Source organism: Dromiciops gliroides, chromosome 4, assembly GCF_019393635.1.
Source record: "Dromiciops gliroides isolate mDroGli1 chromosome 4, mDroGli1.pri, whole genome shotgun sequence".
NCBI lineage: Eukaryota > Metazoa > Chordata > Mammalia > Microbiotheria > Microbiotheriidae > Dromiciops > Dromiciops gliroides.
Window position 1 is genome coordinate 468660161 of NC_057864.1, and position 27285 is coordinate 468687445.

Sequence of the window (27285 nt, forward strand, 5' to 3'; positions counted from 1 at the left end):
CTTGGAGGGGTTGAGGTATGGGAGTTTATACTTTATCATTAAATAACCCTTTTACCCTACAGGAATTCCCCCCAAAAAATCCTCTGAAAAAATTTTTTGAAGACCTGTAATTGAAAATTTTAAAGGATTCCTTGGGTTTTAATCTACCTCAAACTAGGATCTCCTTTGTAAATAATGATGCATATCAGAGAAGCACATATGAAAATGAAACTTCATAAAATGAAAAAAATGTATTGACCTGGATTTCAAGGAATGAGTCCTAGTGTCTTATTTACCATAATAATTTGATTTTTTTTTTTATCCAAACCTGTGATATCATTAGTCTGGGAAATTCCACAAGATGGAAACTCCCTGCTCTAATACTCAGTCTTTGAGAAGTGTCAAGAAGCAAGGAGTGAAGGGACTTGCCCCTGCTCACAATGCCCCAGGCGCAACTGCCCTCGAGGTCCTTTTAGCTCCATGCTGGCTATCCCTTCCTGTTGAGACCAATTCTGATAACGCTGTTCTAAATTACAGAGCAACATCCCAAGTGAGGACTCAAGCATCCTTCTGACAGGGCCTGACTTGACATTCAAATCTCACACTTCTTTGTTGGTGGATAAAAAACCTAGAAGGTGCTAGGTATAAAGCGCCATGGCACATGCTGGCAAGTCTACAGAGTGGAACAAGACAGGCTACCATGGGAGAAATGAGCCATACCCAAATAACCATAACCCCAAGGAAAACATGCATTCATTCAACAAACATTAACCAAGTACCTACTATGTGCCGGCACTGTGCTAAGTGATAAGACGTGACAAATGCTATTGGGAATGTAGGAAATACTATTGGAACAGAGTCACTATGAGCAGCTTTCTTTTTTTGTTGTTTTTTTTTTTCCTGTTTGTTTTTGTTTTGTTTTTTTTTTGGTGAGGCAATTGGGGTCAAGTGACTTGCCCAGGGTCACAGAGCCAGTAAGTGTCAAGGGTCTGAGGCCGGATTTGAACTCAGGTCCTCCTGAATCCAGGGCCGGTGCTCTATCCACTGCACCACCTAGTTGCCCCATGAGCAGCTTTCTTGAGAAGATGCAATCTGAGTCTTGAAGGACAACAACCCTTCAAAAGAAGGAGATTCTAGATGGATACACCATAGTGAAGGAGCCATGGAGCTGGGAGAGTCTGGGATGCAGGAAAATGGGGGGAAGGGTGACTTCATCTATATTCTGGAGGGATGAGATGCCACTGAAGATTTCTGAGCAGGGAAATGCTATTTTAATGACATAATAAGCCTGTTGGAAGGATCACACTCTCAGCAGGGTAAGAGAAGGGACAAAACAAGCATCCATTCATCTCTTACCCCACCACCTACCCAGGTCAAAAGGGGCTCCCTCTCTTAGAACCTGCACAGAAGTTTGTATGCCTCATGAGCCACCTAACATACTCTCCCCTGTATTCTAGTTATTATGAGAAAATACAATCTCTGCAGTGTATCTTGTTATATCACAGTCTGTTCCACACTCTACTTATTTAGGATTTATTGTAATTACCGAGTATGTCTCATTCTTCTAGCTAGAATATAGGCTCCTTAAGGGTAGAACCAAGTCTTAATGTTTGTAGCCCTGCCAGCATCTAACAGTGCTTTACACACAGTAGGGAGTTCATAAATAGTTGTTCCTTGTAGGATTATGATAATGGTGAGGCATTCGTGAAGGAGAGGTGAAGCTTGTAGAATGGAGGAGCTGATTAATGGAGAATGTCAGAAGGCTCTGAGCCCCAGAGGGTTGGGGGAGAGAGCAGAGAGTGTGATCAGACTGAAGCCAAGGGCAAAGGGGATTTCCTCCCAGAGGCTAGGCTGTGTCTTCTTTCCCTAAATCCACTTCCTCAGAGACCCCAATAATTTTTTTTTTTTTTGGTAGGGCAATGGGGGTTAAGTGACTTGCCTAGGGTCACACAGCTAGTAAGTGTCAAGTGTCTGAGACTGGATTTGAACTCAGGCACTCCTGAATCCAGGGCCAGTGCTTTATCCACTGCGCCACCTAGCTGCCCTGACCCCATTAATTCTTATTATATCCATCCTTATTGCCCCAAGGCCAATATGCTTCTCCACATACATCTTAGGCCTCAGTATCCAATGTCCCAATGTCAACTTTTTTTTTGGGGGGGGGGGGGCATGATGAGGGTTAAGTGACTTGCCCAGGGTCACACAGCTAGTAAGTGTCAAGTGTCTGAGACTGGATTTGAACTCAGGTCCTCCTGAATCCAGGGCAGGTGCTTTATCCACTGCGCCACCTAGCTGCCCCCAAAATATAATTCAAGTTCTTTTTCCCCCCCAATGTCGACTTTAATCTCATATTTTGAACTGCCTAAGCAATACCTCTAGTTGAAGTTTGCTTCAAACTCAACCTGTCTTCAAATATCTACTAAACAATCACTATAACTCAAACAACTGTGCCAAGTATGTATATAAAAAAGAAAGAAGGAAATCTAAGCTAGGGGTCCCAGGCTGAGGAGGTAATACATCACCCTAGGAAACATTAACATTCTAAGACAGTATCTCCTGGGCACCAAAATGAATGAACAGACAATGACTGGCACAGGGATGAACAAGGGCCTCCAGGAGGCCTAGAAAAAGCCAGACGTGAAATCAAAGAAGCAGACTCAAGGACAGAAGGAACCTTTGAGGTTCTTTAGAGTAATGGTCCACACAAGACAGGAACACCTACTAAACATCACTGCCCAGGCTTTGTTGAAACATTTCCGGGGCTGGGGTGAGGGGCTGCGTGTGCAGCACTTTGTATAGGTCCCTCTGACTATGGAATATGTCATCAATCCAGCTGTAATTCGCCTCCCTGAAAATGGGGCCAAGGATCCCAGTCCAAGCCAAGACAGGCCTGCACTAACAAGTGCATCTTCCCCGTGTCAGACCTTTGAATGCTTAAGTGGACTGCTCCCACCCCTTCCATCTCCTTGTCTTCTTCCTGCCACAACAATTAATTCCGTTCCATATTAAGTAGCTCCTGTGTACAGAGAGCTGGAGGATGTGCCAAGTTTGAATAAGACAGTCTTACCCTCATGGGGTTCCAATTTAAGAGCTCGACCTTCTCTGAACTACTGCTGCATTGGTACTTGCTAAAGGATGCTACTGAGGGATAAAAATCAGCTAGCAAAAAGAAAGATCAGCGCTATCACCGACACCAGTGTTTTATTCTCTTGGCAATAATGTGCCGAAGCATTTTTACAAACTTGGCCCCTGCACCATTTTCAGAATCTTGTTAGTCACCCGACATTCACAACGGGAGAGATCAAAGGCCTCATTGTGTGGAAGTGCAATCACAATGATCTCAGTTATGAAGCTATTCCCCAATGACTTAGCCAGTTCAATAAATCTGGAGATCTGGATTCACCCCATATAATTTCAGGTAACTCCAGCTACCTTCGCTGTCTTCTGGATTTTCTTCTTCATTGGAAGCTTCCATATCTTCATCCTCCTGAGCAGAAACAGTAGAAGCGATGCTTTCACACTGGGATACGTCTCGCTCCTCACGGGGCCTTCGAGAAGACTAAAGAAAGATAGAGAATTAAGGACTTGCAAGACAACAAAAGCAGTAACCAGAGCTGCTTGTCCAAAACACAAATCATAAGCCCCACATCAGGGTTCGTACAAGACACAATTTTCAGGCAAACCAGGAAATGCAGTCACCTACAATATGGCCGACAGTGGCAGGTTTCTCTGGTGTAGAGGAAGGAGGCTAGAACTGGAGACAATGTGGCCCCGAGCACTTCAAAGCTATACGGTTATGGTCATGGTAAAGTCACTGAGCCCTCCTGAGGTTCTACATCCTTGGCCATCAAAGAGGGACAATAATGCTTTTAATTCCTACCTCCTGGAGCTGTTCTGAGGATGCAGTGAAATCAAGGCTATTAATGCATCATTCTAACAACGCATTACAACTGGTCACCAGCCTACAACTAGCCACAACTAGTCATAGGGCCTAGAGTCAGGAAGCCCTAACATTAATCACATCTGGCCTCAGACACTCACTTCTATATTACCTTGGGCTTCTGCTCGCCCCAGTATCCTCATCTGTAAAATGGGGATAATATTAGCACCTCCTTTCCAGGGTTGTTGTGAAGACCAAATGAATGAATAATTGTAAAGCATTTGCAAACCTCAATGTGCTACCTAAATACTAGATTTGAAAATACAAAACAGGGGCAGCTAGGGTCGAGCAGTGGATAAAGCACCTGCTCTAGAGTCAGGAGGACTTGAGTTCAAATCCAACCTTAGACACTTGACACTTACTAGCTGTGTGACCTTGGGCAAGTCACTTAACCCTCATTGCCCTGCAAAAACAAAAACAAAAACAAAAAAACAAAAAAACCACAAAGCAGGCAGAATTCTTGCAACTTATACGCCAGCACCCAGAAACATAACCAGAAGTCATTGCCCTCTCTTCTTGGCTATATCAGCATTCTGCCCAAATGACAATATAATGCAGAGCTTTCTTAAAGGCAGGCCAACGTCCTTCCTCTTGTCTTGTGCAGGTCAACAATCAAAGTGAATAATAACTTCCCCCCACCCAACACCTGTGATGTCTTTTACATGCAGTATCTATCTCATTTTTGGCTTTCCTGACATTCCTCCTGCTTCAATGAACTGTGGGATAAAAGAATAGCTTGTCACCTGTGGAATGACAAGAGGATACAAGATTTTCCAGGTATTACATCAACCTGCCCAGACAACAGACTATGCATCTGCTGCCCAAGGAGAAGGCAATATTCAGTGATGAAATCCCAAGTTCTGAAATGTTTCCTGGGGGCAGCTAGGTGGCGCAGTGGAAAGAGCACTGGCCTTGGATTCAGGAGGATCTGAATTCAAATCCGGCCTCAGACACTTGACACTTACTAGCCGTGTGACCCTAGGCAAGTCACTTAACCCTCATTGCCCTGGCCCCTCACCAAAATAGATGAAACTAGAAATGTTTCCTGCTACTAACTCTTAACCTACTTTATCTATCCTAATAAAGGGGCCCCATTTCTGCTGCCAATCTCTCTAAGTCAGCTTTGCACAGGGTCACAGGGCACATGGCCATCTCGGGACAACAGGGCACAGGTCCATACGGGGGCCTTTTCCAGCACTACCTGATACAAATGCACACACATCCCCCTCTGTGTGGCCCATGGACATTTCTAAGTCAACATGCACATGTTGCTGGAAAGGCTCAGAGCATCCAGTGTGTCCGTCATTGGCTTTTTCATCCTCAGTATGGGAATGAGGACTTCTTCAGCTCCAAAATAGGAGGAGAAGGATGCTGAAGCAGGAAGCAACTCCTCTCCTCATTTCCATGAAGGCAAAGCCCCTGCTGGACTATGGCTCTAGAACTCTGGTTCCTTCAGATGTGCCTGAGCACAGCCCCTCAGGCCTGCCCCCAACAGAAGCAGATGCGACACTGGCCACCCTACTTCCCAGAGTACAGTAATTTACTCTACTCTCCAGTCCCTAATACATGCTCCACTCCCACCACCAGAGAGTTGTGCAACACACATGCATGCATACACACACAACACACATGCATGCATACACACGCACATGCACAGATATCACATGATTACATATGAAGAGTTGGAGGGGAATGTACAGAACACCCAATACGATTCCATTTTATGGATGACAAAGTTGAGGCCCAAATTCACAGAGGTGTAAGGGGCAGTGCAAGAACTTGAACTCTGGACTCCTGATTCCAATTCCCTTGTGCTTCACCATGCTACCTCCTGTGTGTACCGACAATGATGCCCAAGGACACTGAGATAGACCTCCCCACCCTCCTCACTGAGTTTAGCTCAGCTTTCCCGAATGCTCAGAGAGCTGCTCGGCCCTCTACTGGGCTGTGAAGGCAAAACCAGGAGAGGTCTGTCTGCTGAAGGCATGTGCATGCACATGTACACGCACACATACACACACGGACATGGACGTGCACATATATGGGCAGAGCTGGTCCTCTGCATGGTGAGGGAATAACAATGCTCAAGCTGATTCAAGAGGCCTGGGTTTTAAACGCGACTCTCACAATCACCAGCCATGAGATCATCAGGCTCAGGCCCTCACGTCTATCTGTGGGTCAAAGGGTGCGGCGGTGGAGTCCATGCTGCTGGGTTTTCCTTGCTTCAAGCAGGCCCAATATGTGCATGGCGTAAACACGATCAGGCATGTCTGGCCTGAATGAATCGCTTCCGAGGCCCTGAGAGATTCCTGTTCTCACCTTCTGCTTGTGCTGCTGCAGGAGGTTGTCCAGATTATGGCGTCTTTTGTAGTTGAAGTAAAAGTTTTTACACTGGGCTTCGCTTTTAGTCCCCACCATCTTGGCGATTGCTGCCCAGTTCCGACCATGTTCAACTAAGCCTGGATAAAAGAGGGAAAAGAAAAGCGTGTGAAACCCAAGACTTGTCAACGAGCAACAAAAATCAGGTTAAGAGACCGTTGGACAGAAGCAAGATCACCCACAAAACAGGGTGAGTTTGTTTGCCTCTTGCGCTGCCAAGAGACGACCCTAAACGCTGGTTTTCCCTACTACCTCCATCTCCTATAGGGAATGGAGCCGGGGACAAACGGCGGGGCTCTGACTAAGCTTGAGGGGTCATGTTAGCTATGTGTCCAAAGCACAGAGTCAGGAAAGGGCAAGGGAGGATGGGAGAGGCTAGATGGCTGTTCAGAGCTTCGTGAACGAGCTTCATAGGATGCTGTTATTATTTCAAGCAGGGGAGATGCTTTTCAAAACAGATCCCATCTTACATTTCAAAGCTAAGCATAAATTATTGTGAAACATCCTTGTGCTCCCCTTATATTGGCATGACTAATGAGTTTTCGAACATAAATACTGTGATGCTCAAGTTTATGGTAAAACAAAGGATGAAGGGTCTTAAAATCTAATCTGTCTCACCGCTTGATAAAAGGGGCTCATCGGACTAATACAGAGCACAACAGGATGATACTGAAATACCAAGTAGATATGTGCAGCAAATAAGCCCCTATCACAACACCATCCAAGCTTTCCAGCTTGTTGAAAAACCAGGTCTAGGGAGCAAATCCTTCAGGACATTAGGAAGCTGCCAATTCTCTACACAGTCAAGGAACCAAGCTGATTCAAGCCCTGTCATTCCTTTTTTTTTTTTTAAGTGAGGCAATTGGGGTTAAGTGACTTGCCCAGGGTCACACAGCTAGTAAGTGTTAAGTGTCTGAGGCCGGATTTGAACCCAGGTACTCCTGACTCCAGGGCCAGTGCTCTATCCACTGCGCCATCTAGCTGCCCCGAAGCCCTGTCATTCCTGATCCCCTTCCTTCCAGTGATGATCTACAATTCATCCTATATAAATCTTGGATGTTCATATTTATTTGCATGTTTTCCCTGTCATTAAACTGTGAGCTCCTTGAGAACAGGGAATATATTTTTTGCCTTTCTTTGTATCTCAAGCACTTAGTCCATTGTCTGGGACAAAGCAGGTACTTATAAATGCTTGTTGACTAAAGAATATTACCCATAGAGTTTCAAAAGGAACCTAGGGGCAGCTAGGTGGTGCAGTTGATAGAGCACCAGCCCTGGATTCAGAAGGACCTGAGTTCGAATCCAGCCTCAGACACTTAACACTTACTAGCTGTGTGACCCTGGGCAAGTCACTTAACCCCACTGCCCCACAAAAACAAAATGGGGGGGGGGATCTAAATCAGGAAAATCAGGATTAGGACATTAAATAAGATCTTTGATTTCTGCACACGTGTCCTATTTTCTTTAATGGATAACCTCTGAGACCAGGGGAAGTGATAATGTTGTCCTTTTTTGTTCTGTTTTATTCATTCAATGAAAGAAGCCTCCTAAATGCTTCCCCGCTCCCCTTCCCCCCTCCAGGCATTTACCTTGGTCTTCTCCATACTAAATTCCTTCACTGTCAAAAAAAAAAATTATCTGCCTCACAAAGACACGAAAATGTCCTTTCCTCAAATGCCTTCCCTCTTGCTCTCTTGTTCAACCAATCCTACAGGAAGGTGCAACCTATTCTAGGCCTTAAGTCTCTGAAAGGCTCCTCTTGCCTGGGGAAAAGGAGCTAGAAGCAGGTGTATCAAAGATGCCACAGAGCCAAGTCAAGCTGGACTGGCAGCCTCAGAAAGTCATGGATGGTTCCTAACCACAGGTTGGATGATTTTTTTTTTTGTACAGCATAGAGGGAGTGCTTCTTGGGTAGAGGGTGGATTCTCTGCATAGCTTCCATTAATCTTTTACTTTAATGTATGTACTTTCTTCAGAACCATGTGGGGGACGTAAGAATTTAAATGTGGATGCCACTGGTCCTTTTTTTTTCTGTGTGGGCCGGGGAACAGCTGATCAATTTGTTTAGACGAGGCCACTAAACTGGAAGAGGACAAAGGGATTCTGAGCTACTGAAAAGTAGCAAAGAACTGAAACATGGGTAGTCATTGAGGCTCATTCCTCTTTTCTCTGAATTCTCTACGTTGGCAATCTCTTCCACCTTCCCCCATAGGTTCCATAAACATCCTTCTATAAATGACTCCCAAATCTCTGCCCTTAGCCACTCCCTAGAGTTCTCAATTTCCAACTACCTGCTAGGTATGTTCATAGGCTACCTTGCATTTACTTAAACTTAAGTTTGACTTAGGAGTGTTCCCAACTAAACATAATAGCTCCTTTTGCCTCCTCCCCTTGCTTCTCCCTTAACCCTCTGACTTGTCTTCATATCACCATCAAGTTCAAAACTCCAGAATCACCCTTAATTATTTCCCATTCCTCACTTTCCACATTGAATCAGCTGACCAACCTTGTCACAGATATGTTTCCAAAAACTCTCTGAGCCTTCCTCTCTAGTCTTTCTACTACTCACTACAATGGATCTTTGTTCTGACTCTTATCTACTTGAACCTTAACATCCTCACTAGTAGATGATCTTCTTAATGCTGTTATGAACATGAAACATCTTCTGTGGTGTTTCAGTGACTCCTGGGGAAAGTATAACCTCCTTCACCTTGCACAATCTGATCCCAGCTGACCTTTCTAGCCTCATTTCTTATTAGCATATCCTTCATGTACTTTACATTCTGGCCAAAATGGAGTGATGCTCATCCTTTGTTTCCGTATTACCCACCCCCATCTTTGTACACTTGCTCCCAATGTCGTCTGCACCTGAAACTGATGATTCATAGCCTCACAAAAATAATCTGTTTGTTGAAATGCGTTCAGTACTTCAAGGGCCAGTTCAGGCATAGGCTCTTCCAAAAAGTCTGCCCTGACCATGGACTCAGTCAAAAAGAGACATTTATTTTCAGTCTCTTCAAATTCCTCACTTTGCACACAGACTTGTCTTTGACCTGGTCACTCTCTCCCTTGGACCAAAGTTATATGGGAGTGCAGGTCTTTTCCCTTCCCCATTAGACACTAAGAGTAGGGCATTTGTCAGAACTATCTTTGTAGTCTCGGTGCCTTACACACAGCAGATGCTTAAATGGATTGTCCTAAGTTAAGACATTTAAGCAGCTCGTTCAGTAGTAATAAGTAATCAAAGCTGGGAAAGACTGGTATATAAACAGCTTAGATAAAGGGTGGTGGATAGGTATACAAGATGGCTTCCCACACCAGAGCCGAGGGAAGATGATTATTAGCCGTGTGTCACTGATCAAGGAGCTTATTAGCCAACGAAACATAAAAGCTCTATAAAACGGCAATTACTGCCAAACGTTGTCTGTAGCGTGTACAAACTCTCCATAACTTGGTTGATGGTCTCTATGATGGCTCTGGTTGACAAAGATCCATCTGTAACGGTCAGCTCTCCAACAAGGAACTTTTCTGAATATAGCCAGGCCACTCCTTGAACAGCAAAGACAGGGCATGGTAAAGGCCTGGGACTTCAAAGCTCTGCCAGCTTTAGAAGACCTGCTGGGATCACCTTAGAGAACCCAAGGCCACATAATTCTATAGTATCAGAATCCAGCTGCCCCAGAGGAAATAAGAAGTGTTACATGGTTGGGTGTGTCCATACATACCCACACATTTATCTATTCAAATAAAAAGACTTTGAGCCCAAAATGCTTTTAAATGCTTTATTTTTAGTGTAGCTGGTTTTTCTATAATTTTTAAAGGCATCGATAGATATATGCTCAAAGGAAAAAGAATTTAAAATGTCATTCATTAAAAGGCCATGTTACTTCTAATTTCTCTACATATAACTGCAAAAGAAACATCAACACAATACAAAAATTTTTATGAAAGTCTCTCAAAGAGTTTCTGTAAAGCCAAATAGCATTAGTTCAATTACTAATGACTTCAGTGCTATTTCAAGTTCTGCGATATTCATAACATAGGCCAAGAAAGTGGGATGAGAATGATACCTAGAGGGTGTTTAATGAGCAGCATGTGAAAGGAATAATGTTGTGGCTGTAGGAGGTATCAAGCAACCACCAGTTCTAAAGAAGGAAAAACAACCACAAATGAGTAAATTAAAGTGACAATTTTTTGATTTCCTGTAAGCAGGATGTTTGGTAAAGGTCAGCATGAGAATGCTCATCTCTACTGGCATGGAGCAGCTCTCTCTTGATACTGATTCTCCTGCTAAATTGTAAGAGTCTTTGAAAAACTCTCCATGGGAATGCTATCCAATTGTCTCCATTGTGAATTAGCACCCTGGAAATGGATGCTGCAAGGATATACTGAAACAGAAACTGGTATCGCTCAAAAAATGGTTTATGTCAAAGAAAAATTCTCTTATAGTTCCTTCAACAAACCTTTCATATTGATTCTAAAATTCAATTTAATTTTCAAGAGAAACAGGTTTGCTGATTTCTGATGGCTTTCCAGATTATTCTCTTTTAGAAAAAGAAGAGGGGAATTCGGTGGCATTTGTGGCAAAATCTCCACAGTCACAACTACCAAGAAGCTGAGCCCAACTATGACAAGCTTTACCTTTTTTAGCAACTTCCATTTCTTCTTCTGTCCAACGTGAAGTCTCCACAGGTTCGGCAGAAGCTAAAATCAAAGTAAGGGATCTGATCAGTAAAATGCATTTTTTTGAAAATACCAACCATTTCTCACAATCAATTCATCTGTAAAAGGACAGGTTCAGAATACTTGGAAAAAGAAGTATGTGAAGGCCCCAGTTTCTTTAGCAAAAGCCTAGGGGAAAGATTCATGCTCTTATAGGATGAAATACTATGGGTTCTTCATGTTAAATGAGTGAGATCCAACTCTTCCTTAAACTGTCATGACCACGAGGCTTTTCCCCATACCCACTAACAAATACATTTACACACAACTAATTTTCCATATGTTTAGTGTTCTGTAAATTACCAGCTTTGCAAAGAGCTAGTATAGAATAGTAAGAAAGTAAACACAACATTACTGGTATAGCTGGGAACTACTAAATTGTTCCCTGTAATGCAAATTTATGACTAAGAAAAAATGTCTATTATACCATACAAGAATAACAAATTTCCAAGACTCAGTATCTTAGAAAATAAAATTAGAATTACCTAGAGAAAGAGCTGATATTGATTGAACACAGACCAAAAAAAAAAAAAAGTACTTGTGGATTATACATATATAACCTATATCAGATTGGTTGTTGTCTTGTGAAGGGGGTAGGAAAGGGAGGGAAAAAAATTTGGAACGCTAAATCTTATGAAAATGAATGTTGAAAATTACCTTTACAAGTAACTAGAAAAAATAAAATAAAATAAACATTTGTTAAAGTAAAAAAAAAAGAATTAAAGTATATTGAAATCATTTAAGGCTACTTTGGTAATTAGGAAAGTACCCAAGATTATGATGAAAACAATAATTTTAGGGTCATATTCCATTATTTGCTATTAAGAGGTTCTATGAAAACTCGATGTTAGACAAAATAATGGGATAATGGCAGTTTCACACAGTGACAAAGTTATACATGAAGAGTTGCCCAAAAGAAATTATTGGAGGGGCATTTGATCATAATGTATTAAAGACATTACTGCTATATAACACTGGTTTGGGTAATGTAAAGCAGAGTGTGTCAAATCCCACCTTTGAAAGTTGACAGAGACCAGAGAGAATGCTGGCTAACAGAATTCCCTTAATGACTTGCGTTACATCTTTAGTTGTAATCTAGTACCTACAGAGTTGAGGCAGCAGACCACAAGAGGGAGAAAGCCAGCTTCTAACTAAAAACCACCAAAGCTCAAGTTCTGTCTTGAGACATTTCCTTTATTTGTGGGTCCCTGGGGACACTAAGAAAGGAAATGGCTCAGCAGTGTGTGTGTCCGAGCCAGTTCAGACCTGAACTGGTAGAGGGTAAACTCACTGGGTTATCCTTACACCAAAGAATAATGTGCCAAGGTGCATCACACATTTATAACAAGTTTCTCTTTTCCAAGAAGAATCTCTTATCTATATAGTCCACCCTTTCTGATATTAGAACATTCTAAGGTGGGTGCATATTAACTCAAAAGAATAGGGAATCTAAATTTAATTTTCAAAAGTTAAAAAAAATCAGCTTTGTGGTTAGATGACAATAATTTCCATATTGCTCTAAGATTTGTCAAGTGCTTTAGATACATTATCTTATTTGATCCTCATAACAACCCTGTGAGGTGGGTGCTTTTTTTTTACCCCTATTTAATAAAGAATATAACAAGAAACATGATTTGGTAGACATAGAAAAATATCCAAGTAACTGATAATTAATGACCTGGAGCACTTTCAAAAATTGAGACCAAGGGCAGCTAGGTGACGCAATGGATAGAGCACCAGCCCTGGAGTCGGGAGGACCTGAGTTAAAATCTAGCCTCAGACACTTGACACTTACTAGCTGTGAGACCCTGGGCAAGTCACTTAACCCCAATTGCCTCACCCCCAAAATAAATACATAAATAAAAAATAAAAATTGAGACCATGCCAATCAATATTTATGGGGAAATAAACAACCCAAGAGTTCAGGAAGTTTTTAATAAAAAATTATTCCAAATTGTTCTTTTTTTTTTTTTTAAGGCAATGGGGGTTAAGTGACTTGCCCACGGTCACACAGCTAGTAAATGTCAAGTGTCTGAGGCTGGACTTGAACCCAGGTCCTCCTGAATCCAGGGCCGGTGCTTTAACCACTGCGCCATCCAGCTGCCCCATTCCAAATTGTTCTTAACCACAAAGGAGGTATAGCAATCCAGGTTTGTAAATAAGGTGTCATTTTGAGATGTAGTCATTGTGGTCGAAAATAAGTCACGCAATATACATTTCTTCAGTTGGGTAGAGAAATGTATTTTTATTCTATAGGGAAGGAGAAGAAGGGAATAAGAGCAGGGAGGAGGAGCTGAAAGAAGGGAGGGCAGATTAAGAAAGGTAGTGGTCAGAAGCAAAACAGATTTTTGATAAGGGACAGGGTTAAAAGCTAGAGATAGAAGGATAAATAGGTTAAAAAATAGAATGGAGGGAAATACAGAATTGATAAGCATAACCGTGAACGTAATGGGTTGAACTCACCAATAAAATGAAAGTGGATAGCAGAATGGATTAAAAAAACAGAATCCAACAATATGTTACTTACAAGAAACACACTTGAAACAGAGAGACACAAATAAAAGTAAAACTAAGGGACTGTAGTGGGGGCAGCTAGGTGATGCAGTGGATAAAGCACCAGCCCTGGATTCAGGAGGACCTGAGTTCAAATCCAGTCTTAGACACTTGACACTTACAAGCTGTGTGACCCTGGGCAAGTCACTTAACCCTCACTGCCCCACAATAAAATAAATAAAAATAAGGGGCTGGAACAGAATCTATTATGCTTCAGCTAAGGTTCCACCCCTCTCCCCCCCCCCCCCGCTCCCCCCAAAAAAGCTGAGGTAGCAATCATGATCTCAGACAAAGCAAAAATGTACCAAATTAAAGAGATATGCAGGGAAACTACATTTTACTAAATGGAACAATTAATTAATATCAATACTAAACATATGCACCAAATGGCATAGCATCAAAATTCTTAAAGGTAAAGTTAAATGAATTATAGGAGGAAATAGTAAAACTATCCTATATAAACTATTTGAAAAATAGGCAAAAGAAAAGAGTCCTACACCAAATTCTTCTTACAAAATAAATATAGTGCTGATACCTAAATCAGGAAGAACAAAAACTATAAACCAATTTCCCTAATGAATACTGAAGCAAAGATTTTAAAGAAAATACTAGTAAGGAGATTATGGTAATATATCCAAAGATTATACAATTTTACCAGGTCAGATTCATACCAGGAATGCAGGGCTGGTTCAATATTAGGAAAACTATTAGCATTACTGACCATATCAACAACAAAATCATGTGATTATCTCAATTGATGCAGTAAAAGCTTTTGGCAAAATACAACAACCATTCCTTTTAAAAACTCTAAAAAGTATAGGAATAGACGGGGCTTTGCTTAAAATGTTAAGTAGTATCTATCTAAACCCATCAGCAAGTATTACTGTAATGGGGTTAAGTTAGAAGCCTTTCCAAAAACAAAGATGTCCATTATCACCACTACCACTATTCAATATTTTTCTAAAAAAGCAAGTTACAGCAATAAAAAAAATAAACTGAAGGAATTAGACTAGGCAACGAGGAAACAAAACTATCACTTTGCAGATGATGTGATGGTATACTTAGAGAATCAACCAAAAAAGAGTTAAAATAATTCACAACTTCAGCAAAGTTGCAGGATATAAAATAAATTCACATAAATCATCAGCACTTCTATATGTGCCAACAAAGTACAGCAGCAAGAAAGAGAAATTCCATTTAAAATAACTGTAGATAATATAAAATACTTGGTAGTCAATGCCGCCAAGACAAATGTAGAACTATACAAATACAATTACAAAACACTTTTTACACAAATAAAGTCAGATCTAAACAACTGGAAAAATATTAATTGTTCATGGTTAGGATTAATAAAAATAACAATTCTACCTAAATTAATTTACTTATTCAGTGCCATACCAAACAAATTGCCAAAAATTTATTTTGTACAACTAGAAAAAATAGTAACAAAATTCATCTGGAAGAACAAAAGGTCTAGAATATTAAAGGAATCAATAAAAAAAAAAAACCTGTGAAGAAAGGTTGCCTAGCAATACCAGATCTCAAACTGCATTAACAAAATGGTAATCATCAAAACAATCTGGTACTAAGAAAGAGTGGTGGATCAGTGGAATAAATTTGGTACACAAGACACAGTGGTAAAAGACCATAGCAATCTAATGTTTGAAAAACCCAAAGATCCAAGGACAAGAAATCATTATTTGACAAAAAATTACTGAGAAAACCGGACAATAGTTTGGCAGAAACTAGGTATAAACCAACACGGTCGAAATGGACACATGATTTAGACATAAAAGGCGATATCATAAGCAAACCAGGGGAATATGTTTCCTGTCAGATTTATAGCTGGGGGCAGCTAGGTGGTGCAGTGGATAAAGCACCAGCCTTGGATTCAGGAGGACCTGAGTTCAAATCCAACCTCAGACACTTGACACTTACTAGCTGTGTGACCCTGGGCAAGTCATTTAACCCTCATTGCCCACTAAATGAATGAATGAATGAATGAATGAATGAATGAACACATAAATAAATAAGAATAAAAAGATTTATGGCTAAGGAAAAAACATAACCAAACAAGAGACAGAAAGCATTACAGGATTGAAAAAACGGATAATTTGTTTAATTATAATTATATTAAAAAGATTTTTTGCACAAACAAAACCAATGTAGCTGAGATTAGAATGTAAAGGACATGGGGCAGAGGCCCATTTATGACAAATGTCTCTGATAAGGCCTCATTTCTCTAAGTCAAATTTATAAGAATACAAGTTATTCCCCAATTGGTAAATAGTCAAAGCATATATGAACAGACCATTTTTAGATGAATTCAAAACTATCTGTAGTCATATTAAAAAAATGCTCTAAAGAGCATTAACGTGCTTTGTGACTAGTTGCTACCAATTTCTAATATTGATTAAGTAGCTTAAAATGAAAAATAATTTTTTAAAAAGACTACCAATGTCCTCTTAGTTCTAATGAGGAATTCAAGAGACAACTTAAAATCAAGAGGATTTATCTTTTACAGAAGCCATTTAACCCTTAGGTAATAGTACTTGAAAAATTCACTTTTTTAAGGTCATGCAGGTTCTACTTAATTTGCCTAAAAATAACTCTCTAAGTTATTGATTAGGAAGTCTAGATTTCAATCCCAATTATGCCCCTGACTATGCATATCTGGGAAACATATTATATGGATAAATACTTTAATTTCCTCAAGTTCAAAAGGATGAAGAACGATACTTACCACGGAAGCAAAAGAATCATGTTTGGAGAATTCAAGTAATGTCAGACAGACCAAATTCTGCCAGGTGACAGGCTGACTTTTTGTGTGTTTTTAAGAAATTCCTCAGAGCTAATAGACTAACACACGAATCAAATAACCTCCAACCTAACAAAAGCTACCACTCTCATCATTAGGTTTGCCCACAGAGGAGAGAAAAGGCAGTCATACCTGGAGATGCCTGAATGACTCCATCAACTACACCAACTTGCACTGCCCTTTTTCCTGCCACAAGAAGAAAGATGGCCAGCACATCCCCATTCCCAATCAGACAGAAGGGCAGTGCCCTTCTTTCACTTTTCAAAACTTTAACAACAGCCTGCATGACATCAAAGGAGAAGCAAAGCATATGCAAATCTCAGGGATGGCTTATGGTGTGAATTTAAATAGGAGTTCTAGGAGAGTTTTTAACCTCAAAAGAACAATTCTGATATACACTTCCAGAGCTCATTGTTTTCTCAAAGAAGGAAAATATAAGGCAAAAATCCCATTCTAAGAACTGGTACTATTCATTGATTTGAAAAATGATTTACCAATTGCCTCCAACATATGTGTGTGGAGGGAGAGAGAGAGAGAGAGACAGAGAGAGAGAGAGAGAGCGAGAGAGAGAGAGAGAGAGAGAGAGAGACAGAGAGAGGGAGAGAGGGAGAGAGGGAGAGAGAGAGCGAGAGAGCGAGAGAGCGAGAGAGAGAGAGAGAGAGAGCGAGAGAGAGAGAGAGAGAGAGAGAGAGAGAGAGAGAGCTATGCTGACCAGAGCAATGTGAACAACATGATCTCTGTTATTTCAATAGATCAGATACTCGTGGTGGGATGGAAAGTGGAGACTGGGTGGAGCAACTGTGTCCATCACAACATTCAGGTTATCACATGTCTAGAAGAGCCTACCAATTCTTCATACAGACATCACCTTATTGAAGTGGATGTGCTAACTTACATTCAAAGATAAGTCTTTTATAATGAAAGTGCTCCTAAGTCCTTGTCTACTCAGTAAAAAACCATATTTAACAAATATAAAGGCTTTTTGAGAACAGTGAATTCCAATGAATACTTGTAAAATGTGAAATTTTTGAAAACCTTTAAATAACATGGATTTGGTCTGGTACATATATAGAGAGAGAGAGGCAACTAGAAGGCATTGTGGAGAGAAAGCGCTGGGCCTGGAGTCAATAAGACTTCTCTTCCCAGGTTCAAATTTGCAGACACCCCATCCACCTCAATTTCCTCATCTGACACGACTGAACAACAACAAACAAAATAGTTACAGCTATAGATATATCACATATCTAGATGAAGACCTCCAGAACAAGGGAAAAGGCAGTTGTTGAGAGATACATCGGGTCCCTCCCCCAGGGAGTAGCTTATGGACTAACTAATAGCATGAAAGAGACTCATGCAGGACAAAGAGGTGGGAGTGGGTTGAAGGAAGGCACGCCCACACTGAAGAGATCCACAGATCAACTGAAATACTGTCCTAAGTATCTACACATATTTAAATGGATCATAAGATCATAGACCTGGCCTTGAAAGACATTTAGTATAACTGCTTTATTTTACAAATAAGGAAATGAGGTAGGAGAGGGAAGTGACTTGTCTAAGGTCACACAGCTAGTAAGTGATACAGGTAAATCTGAACTCAGGTCCTCAGACTCCAAATGCAGCACTTTCCTCAAGTATTATGTTGCCCCTAATTAGGAAATAAGGAGAGTGTGGTTAGGGATGTTGTGCCTCTTTGTATTCAGTTCAGTGACAGTAATGGGAGATCTGCCCTTGAGGCAAGAAAAAAGGATCCATTCTGGGTTCGTTTATTGAAATGCCAACTCTTCATCCCAGTTTACCAAGGAAGGGACTTGGGAAGTGGGAAGATGCTGTCCACTGACACAGGGCTAATCAGCTCAGAATAGAGCATTCAATCACTCAAACATTTATTAAGCACCTGCTTTGTGCCAGGAATTGTGCCAAGCTCTAGGGATACAAAAAGAGGCAAAAGACAGTCCTTGATCTCAAAGAACTTACATCCATTAGGGGAGATAGCATGCAAACAAATATATACAAAGCAACTTACATACAAGATAGATAGGAAAGAATAAACAGAGGGAGAAGGGCTGGTAAAGGCTTCCTGCAAAAGGTGGCATTTTAGTTGAGAGTAAGAGGAAGCCAGAGAGGTGAGTAGAAGGCCCAGGACCTGCCATAGCAGGAAAGAGATAAGGACATAAGTAGGCCTGAAATGGAATCAACATGCAGGTTGCTACAAATCCCTTTATACTGCAAAGTCCCTAGATGCCTAAGAAACCAAAGGGCCCTTTTTCTCCAATCTACTCTCCAGGGGAAAAAAGAGACTCATTCTCCAAACAGTGACAAATCATATGCAAATCACCTTTATCAAAACATGGAGAGAGGGGAGAGGAGAGAAAGGTCCCATAGAAACTCGCCCAATATGATCTGCCCCAGATCCTACATATCTCAAAGGGTGGAGAAAAATACAAAGCAACAAACACACACATATACACTTTTGCCCTTGAGATATCTTAATATACAACTGAAAAGACTTTGTACACCAAGGGAGTCTAATACAGAAAGCTGAAAAAGAAGCTGTAGCCTTAGGCGGAAAAACTATTTCAAAGGAAGATTAGATTAAGGGTTAAACCTAACATAAAACCTAATGTGGGTTGTTAAAGCTAATGAAAATATGCCTTTGCTTATAAAAAGAGATCTTATGTATCATGAACCTGTGTGTGTAAATTACATATAGACAGAGATCGAGATAGATATATTAGTTTCAAAATGAATTCCTTGTAGTTTGAGTTCATTTTAAGTAGGGTATATCCCCTCCCTACGTAAAATGAACTCAAACTACAAGGAATTCGTTTTGAAACTACTTTAATTAAATATGGGGTCATAAAAAAGCCAAAATACAAAATACCCTACTTAAAATGAACCACAGACTATGCCTTTGCTTATATTCTCTCCCACTGATTCCTGCCTATGCTTCAAAGTCCACATAAACATCAGCACTTTCCTTAGGTCTTCCTTCTACCCCTATATAAAGGGAAATCTACTTCTGGTGAAACTTCACAGTATTTTCTCATTAAACTTTTCACATTTTGCTTTGTCCTAGAGCTATTCATGCACAAACTGAGCTTCCTTTTCTAACTGACTAGGGATTAAATATCATTCATCTCTATATGCTTCTTCTGGTCTAGCTAACAGTAAGCATTTAAGAAATATTGCTGAATTCTGGTGATGGGCCGAGAAGCAAGGGAGGGTCAACAGCATTTATGTAAGAGCCAGCGCTTCGCCTAGGATGCCACTCACCAGGTTCGGGCGGCGGTGGCAGTGGAGCTGGTGGCTCTTCAGTAGCAGCAGCTGCAGCCGCACTTGCCTGTGCAGCCTCATTGGTCATGGACCGGGTGATGCGACCCTTACGGCGACCTTGACTGTTGGCTGTTTTTCGACCCCGAGGTGTGGCTTGCTCCCTTTCTTCTGTTTCTTCTGAAGTACCTTCTGTCTTGTCCTTCTCTTTGGTGTTTTCTCTAAGAAAAAAAGAACAATATATGGTGTTGAAGATTAACAGATATAAATGAATATGACAATTTTAAAATGCTAAATTCTGACTCTATGCTTTTAAAAACTTAATGGGGGAAAAAATTAGTTCAACTATGTCCAAGAACTACTCTCAACAATGAGTCAAATTCAAATATTTCACAAATTCCATTTTGGCTACTAAGACAATTATTGCCACTTCAATGAAAGGAGGCTTTCAGGGCTTCACTGCAAAATGAAGCCATGAGGAGATGGCCTATCCTTGATGGGAAATGTACCTGGATTCAACACAAAGGGCACTAGACCCAAAAGGAGGTGGTGAGACTTGACAACAAACTAAGAAGGGATCTAAGGCAATTCACTCAATGATGGGGATTCAGATTTCTTCTGTCAAATGGGAGTCAGAACATCTTGAATTTACAGCTCAAAGGCATTTCTGAGGTCCATTCATTGGGACCTCCTCTTTGTATAGATTAAGAAACTGAAGTTCTGAAAGAAGTTCTTTTTAAAGGGTGTTGAAAATGGCAGAGCTGACACTAAATCAAAGTTCTCTGCACCCTGCCCTAGCTAGAGTGCCCAGTCCAAGGCTCCAGTGACAGGTGTCATCAGGGTGAAGGGCTCTGGAAAGGGAGGATGTTATCACCCCATTCTCAAAAAGAAAGTAAGACAAATGCACTGGAAGGTTATGACCTCAAACTTCAGAAAGCTGTTCAATATATACATTATGTCCCTTCAAACTGAAGGCTTTTGGGACAGCTAGGTGGTGCAGTGGATAGAGCACCAGCCTTGAAGTCAGGAGGATCTGAGTTCAAATCCGGCTTCAGACACTTGACACTTACTAGCTGTGTGACCCTGAGCAAGTCACTTAACCCCAATTGCCTCACCAAAAAATAAAATTAAATCATCCCTACAGGGGATGGGGAAAGCAAAGTAAGGGCTTTTCAAAATGGCTACTACACTAAAGAAGATAACAAAATGGCCCTTGTTTTAGCTGCAAAGAATTACTTGACAACTCTAAAAACACCACTCAAAAAGGATGGTCTCTGATGTGGCAAAAAACCGGAAGTTTTAGCTGAATCATTTGAGAGTTGAGAACATGCTACTAAAGTGGCTTTTGAAGGACCCCCCTTTTGGGGTAGAGTCCACTATGAACCCCCAGCATGCCAGCTTAAAACTGAGGGAGGAACAGAAGTTCTCTCTCTCTCCCTCTGACTTTTCAGCTTAGCCATGGCAGCGCACGTGTTTGGTGTTCGGTGCTGGTTCTCGGCCTGGCAGGCAGTTTGGGATTCGGTGAGTTTTATAACGGAATATAGACTAAGCTTAGATCTAAGATTATTCATTTGTATTTCTACTTTCCTATTTCCCTAATTGGTATCACCTTTTGTTGTCTAATTAATTCCCAAGCAATACAAACGAATCCCTCACTGATTAAAGCTCAGAGGCTTCTTTTTCTTAGTGGTCTGGGAGATATTTATGATGATGGCTGCGTAGATGTTTGAAACCAATACCACCAAGATCACCATAATCACTGTTAGTTAAAAGATCTCCTCCAATGGGTTTCCCATGTATGTATTAGGATCCTATAGAATGTCTCGAGAAATATAAGTACAGAAATCATTCTGTTCAGTTAAGCCCTGATTATATCAAAGGAAGCATAAAGCATGGGAAAGATGGCTGGCCAAAGGAGTTCCCCACTCTCATACAAGATTCCAGCTCTACTATGATTCCCTGTGTAATCTTGGGCTTATCTCCTTAGTCTCTAGACTAAGAGATTAGACCAGATAGAAACTTCCTCAATGTCGATGGTCCTACAATCCCAGTATGTACTACACGAAGACCAAATGAAAACAAGAGATTCCCAAGAGGGGGCAAAGTTCCATAAATGCTTCTGTTTGCAGATGACATTTTGACAATAAGGGATTAACGGACCATTAAGGGCCTCCTCAAAGAGATCCACGGCCACTCAAAAGCCATTAAACAAGTACTCCTTAGGAGAAAAAGCAAGTGTATGAAAAAGGCCTGCAGCCCAAAGCAAGGCATGCAGCAAGACTGAGAATTCAATCTTCTAGTTAGCTGATTAGTATACCTAAGGTGGACAGGGCCTACAGATAATGAGCTGGGTCCAAAATTAAATAGGAAGTAAAGAAAAGGGCCATATAGCTTTTGGAAAGCTGTATAATTAATATTTCTAACAATCTTTTGACAATTACTCCTTGCTGGCAAAGACAACCATTGTTTGACACTAATATTCTCCAAATGATATTATATGGCTATGAATAACACAACCTCAGAAAATGCAAACTGCAAATGACCCAAAGGGAAATGGAGAAAGCAATCTGCAGCGTCAACAAATCATTCATTTCCTCGCATAAAATGAGATACATAAAACTGGATATGAAGGTGGGTTGATCACATTGCGAGAGCAAAGGAAGACATATTCCATCTATATGGTATAAAAAGTTCCTGAGGAAAGTTTCTAGCATCTCGAACAGGCCTTCTATGTAGGGTGCACATCAGCATAGGGACAAGAACTGCCCAACACTAGAAGGCATTTAATGACTTAAAATCTGTACTGGTAGAGGGTGTACCACTATTAACAATGAGATAAATCATGCATACATCAATGTATCTTTGATACAAGGAAATACAGGGAAATATAAAAATACAGTGAAAAGAAGTTTTTAAGGCACCCACTGACTTTATTAGCTCATACTTTCACACTGTATCAAAATAATGACCAGAGCACATAAAAAATTCAACATTGTCTTCTGACACATCAAGGAGAATAAATAACCTTGCTGGGCCCAAAGGTCCCTTTTAATATCTCATGACCTCAAAGGATCCAAATTTTTCTTTTAGAAGTAAAGATTGGGGGGGGGGGGGGAAGAAGAGAAGATGGCAGCAGCAAGGTAGCACAGTGGATAAAGCACCAGCTCTGGATTCAGGAGGACCTGAGTTCAAATTGTTTAAGGGATAAAATTCTAGCTAAACTATCTAGAATCTAATAAGTGGTCACCAATAAATTATAAGCTTTAGCAAGAGTTAGACTTTTAAGCATTTATTAAGGAGATTAAGAATTTGGTAAAGAGAGAGAGAAAGGCCTACATTCATCTATCTATTAAAGGGAGAGCGCATTTCTAGCTCCGCTCTCCACCAGCGTCCACAGGAAAGAGAGAGTCAGAGCCCCAGGCTCCTCCTTCTTCCTCCCACAAGCAAACGTCACTTCCTGATGCCAAAGAAAAGATGCATGGTCTTGCCCTCAAAGACCTTCACCTCATGGGTGGAGCTCTTTTACAGTAAGTCTCCAGCAGGTGGCGTCATTCCAATCGTTACAAAATATAGCCTCAGACACATGACATTTACTAGCTGTGTGACCCAGGGCAACTTACTTAACCCTTATTGCCCCATAAATAAAAATAAAGTTGCAGAAACCCCACCCAGAAAATTAAAAACAAAAAAGGAGAAAAGATGCATATATCTTTATTTAACTCACTTAGATTCCTCTTTCTCATCTTTTTCATCTTCATCTTTCTTTTCTTCTTCTTTTTTTTCTGTCTTTTCAGTTTTATCTTCCTCAACTTTTTCTTCTACTTTTTCTTCTTGTGAAGGCCGGGCAATTTGTTGCTGAAATGAAATATTATTTGTAAATGGTCAATAAATAAAGAAATGAGGTAATCCAATATGGTATACTGTAAAACTATCTGAAATAACTAATGGTTATTTAATTTCCGAGCTAAGCATTAAAAAAAAAAGCTACCATGCATTCTAGAATTTATAAATTCAAACTAAGCAAAAGGCCTATAACATAAGAATATATTTCTCAAAATATTTTTTCCAAAAATTTGTGAATTCCATAATCAAGAAAAGCCATTAGATAATTCAACACAACAAAAGACAAAAATCTTACTCCCAAAACCTGAGCCTTATTTTATTTAACAAGCAAGCAAATGAAAAATGTTTTTATTCTATATCTCCCTTTCTAGGCCTAATGGAAGTTTATTTACCACTGGTTATGTTTCTCTTCCATTTTTTCTCTATTTTAAAATGCAGCTGCCTCTCTCCAGTTCTGATTTCACTACACATGACCTTAGTCTTTCCATGTTACCTTGTATACTCCACAGATAGCACCACTAAGCTCCATGAAAAGTAGGGTAGCACAGTGGATAGGTGGTCAAAGATGCCAGGGGTCAAGCCCAGCCTCTGACATCTATGAGCATAGTTGCATAACTCCCCAGTGCTCCAGTAACAACTAAGTTGCCAAGCTCCATTGGTGAAAGTACCCATGTTGTGAAATCCTAAGTCCAGACCAAAAAATATCATATTATATTAATGTAATTTATTCAGTCTCCAACTGTCAGAAAAATGAGTGGTTTCCAATTGACTTTTGTTTTTTTTAAACTTCTAGGTAGATAGAGGAAAGACTTAACCACGTTCCTTAATTCAGTTATCAGTCATAATGCCAGAAAACCAATGATGAAACATGCTTCCCACTACCTTACAAAGAAGTGACAGACGCAAGGTGCAAAATGAATAACTGATTTCCAGGTACAGTTAATGTGCTTGTCTATGCTTATGCACCATTATTATTATTTTTTTTAACAAGGGATGGTTTTTGTAGGACAGGGAGAAGGGAGCCAAAAAGTGGTGCCCCGCCCCCAAAGTGAATAAATAAATAAATAAACACTTTAAAAGTCCGGAGAAAAAAGAAAGAAGTTCAGAGATTGAAGATAAGTTTTAGAACTACTGTGCTGAATTTGTTATACACTTTAAAAAAAGTTATACTTAACATTCTTGGTTACAAATTTGATAAGCCTCTATTTCTCTTCTGCTCTAAAAATGGAAATAATCATACTTGTTGATTTGTCAGGTTCTCAATAATTTTTCAATTAAGCAATTAGAAATAATCATATCCAGATGGGTCCTTTTTCATTCATTAAATAGTATTTTGGGGAAACAGTACTAGCAAAGGAATCACTGAATCAAATGGTAGAATCAATTTTATTAATTTTCATTAAATATTGCTATGTTTTTTCCAAAATATTTGTAGACCCAACAATAATGTATTGACATGATTCTATTCTGACAACCCCAACATGGAAATGTTCAATTTTTATGCTATTTTTGCAATTCTATGGATATAAAGTGTTATTTTAAAGTTTTATTTCCATTCCTTTGTTTAATAAGGAATCTGAGCATCTTTCCATCATTAATAGTTTGCATTTCCTCCTTCATAAATTGCCTGTGTTAATGTCTTGAGGCTAGTAAGTATGTATTGTTGGTCTTATCCCTACCAATGTAGCCATTCCTTGAAGGCTCTGGATGTCATATTTTCCTTTATCTGATATGCATGAGTCAATCTTTTCCTCCCAAATTCATTTCTTTCCTATTAACTTCAGAAGTTTTTGTGCATAAAATTTCTACATCTTTGTATTGTCAAGTTTCAATTCCAATGATGCTTCTATTGGTTTGATTAATAAAGAAGTCTTTTCATAGTTGAGATATTTAACAATTTCTACAGTTTTTTAAATAGCTTTATAAAAATGCTTAAAAAAATGCTTAAGCCAATGATCCGACTGAACTTCTTTGTGGTGTATGGTATGACTAATGTCTCTAAAACCATTCTTTGCCATACAACTATACAATTTCACAGGACTTTTACTCAATGGCAATTCCATTCCTTAGTGGATTATATATATATACACACACACACATATATATACATATCTCCTTATTAAATACCGATCTTTTATCTTCATTGCCACCTCTCATATCCCATCTATTTTTCTATTACTTTCCTAGTACTAGAGATATTTGACCATTATTGGTCAAATATCTTTTGGTGCCTGATAGTAACAGTGCCTCTACACTAGAGTTTTCCTTCAGAGTTTTTGGTGTTTTTGACAATTCTCAATATGAACATTATTATTCTAGCTAGTTCTTTGATATAACATTTTTGTTTTATAGGTACTGTATGACATTTGTATGCAAATTATGCAAATTTTTACTGATTCAGTCCAAATATTAGCAGGTTAATCCCTCTACTCAGTTTTTCCTTGATATCTATAAACAACAATTTTCAGGTTTTTCCTATAAGTCTCAATCTTGCTAAGTGTATGACCTAATAATTAAAATATTTACTAATTATATAAAATTTCAATCAATTTCTCTTGTTAGTAAAGATGTACAGAAATGGAAATTATTTTGTGGGTTAATTCAGTTTATTCTATTAAAATAATGTATTACATTCATTCATATTTTTATCAACTATTGTGTTCTCAAGGTAGACAATCATTTTATCTACAAATAGATCTATTTTTTTCTTCATTACTTAAGCTGTTCTTTTAATTTTTGGTTACTAAAAACGTTTTGAAGCTTTTGCTTTCTAAGATTATCCCTGACATTAAAGCTTCTTTTATAACAAACAAAAAAAAACTTTTAAAAATAAAAAGCAACTTTAACAATACTGACAGCACATGCCACATGTGCTCTTGTAGTCAGCAAGCAAACAAACATCCCCAGAGAAAAGCAGAAAATGCCATCTTTTTTTTTTCTTTTTCTTTTTTTGGGGGTGAGGTAGTGAGGGTTAAGTGACTTGCCCAAGGTCACACAGCTGATAAGTGTCAAGTGTCTGAGGCTGGATTTGATTCAGGTCCTCCTGAATCCAGGGCCAGTGCTTTATCCACTGAGCCACCTAGCTGCCCCTGAAAGTACCATCTTTCATCTTGTCACTAGATTGAAGACTGGTCACTGCAATTTATCTGAGTCCAGATTAAAAAAACAACTGACAAACTTGAACATCAGACTGCTAACTCAATAAAATGAAATTTAATATGAATCAAAAAGTATATAAAGTGTTACGGTAGATTCAAGAAGAAAAAAAAGGCAAAGTTACAATTAGTAGTTTGTCTGAAAAACATCAGAGGAATGTAAAGAATTAATTGTGATTTAGAAGTGCCAGCACATGTTCCAGTCAGGGCTCCAGCACCTCACCTCAGCAGTGCTCCACCCACCTCTCAACAATGCCTGCATGGGCCTGGCCAAATTATAATGATGGGAAGTCGGGTGACCTTGGTGGTGCAGAAGCTGGGAGGCTAGCCATTCTACAAGTGTCTGTTAATTCTGTCAATCAGGGCTGCCAGCCAATTAGTTTCAGGCACCCAGGGTTGCTGGTAAGGAGAAGGGAGGAGATTCGCCATTCTGGCTTTGGAGCTGGAAAGAGACTGGACACAGTCATGTATTCTGCTGAGTCCCGGGAAGTGGTGTGATTCAGGTTGTCTTTTTTTTCCTCCCCCCATTCTTTTTTTTTCCCTTTCCCTTAATTCTGCTAATCTTACTTGTGGTTTTAAATTCATTCTTGTTAATAAACCCTGTTCTGTTTTTTAAAGAGGCTGTT

At 39.8% G+C, this 27285-nt stretch overlaps 1 protein-coding gene across 15 annotated transcripts in view; it reads right to left on the reverse strand.

The window, feature by feature from the left end:
• Positions 1 to 27285, reverse strand: part of NCOR1 (nuclear receptor corepressor 1) — a 189107-nt gene that overhangs the window by 53866 nt on the left and 107956 nt on the right. For all 15 annotated transcript variants that reach the window (XM_044002710.1, XM_044002704.1, XM_044002701.1 and 12 more), the window contains 5 exons: positions 23386 to 23516; positions 19665 to 19882; positions 10940 to 11002; positions 6239 to 6378; positions 3412 to 3538 (listed from right to left, as the gene is read on the reverse strand). In XM_044002710.1, the coding sequence (XP_043858645.1) occupies positions 3412 to 3538; positions 6239 to 6378; positions 10940 to 11002; positions 19665 to 19882; positions 23386 to 23516 (679 nt within the window). The remainder of the gene's footprint in view (positions 1 to 3411; positions 3539 to 6238; positions 6379 to 10939; positions 11003 to 19664; positions 19883 to 23385; positions 23517 to 27285) is intronic.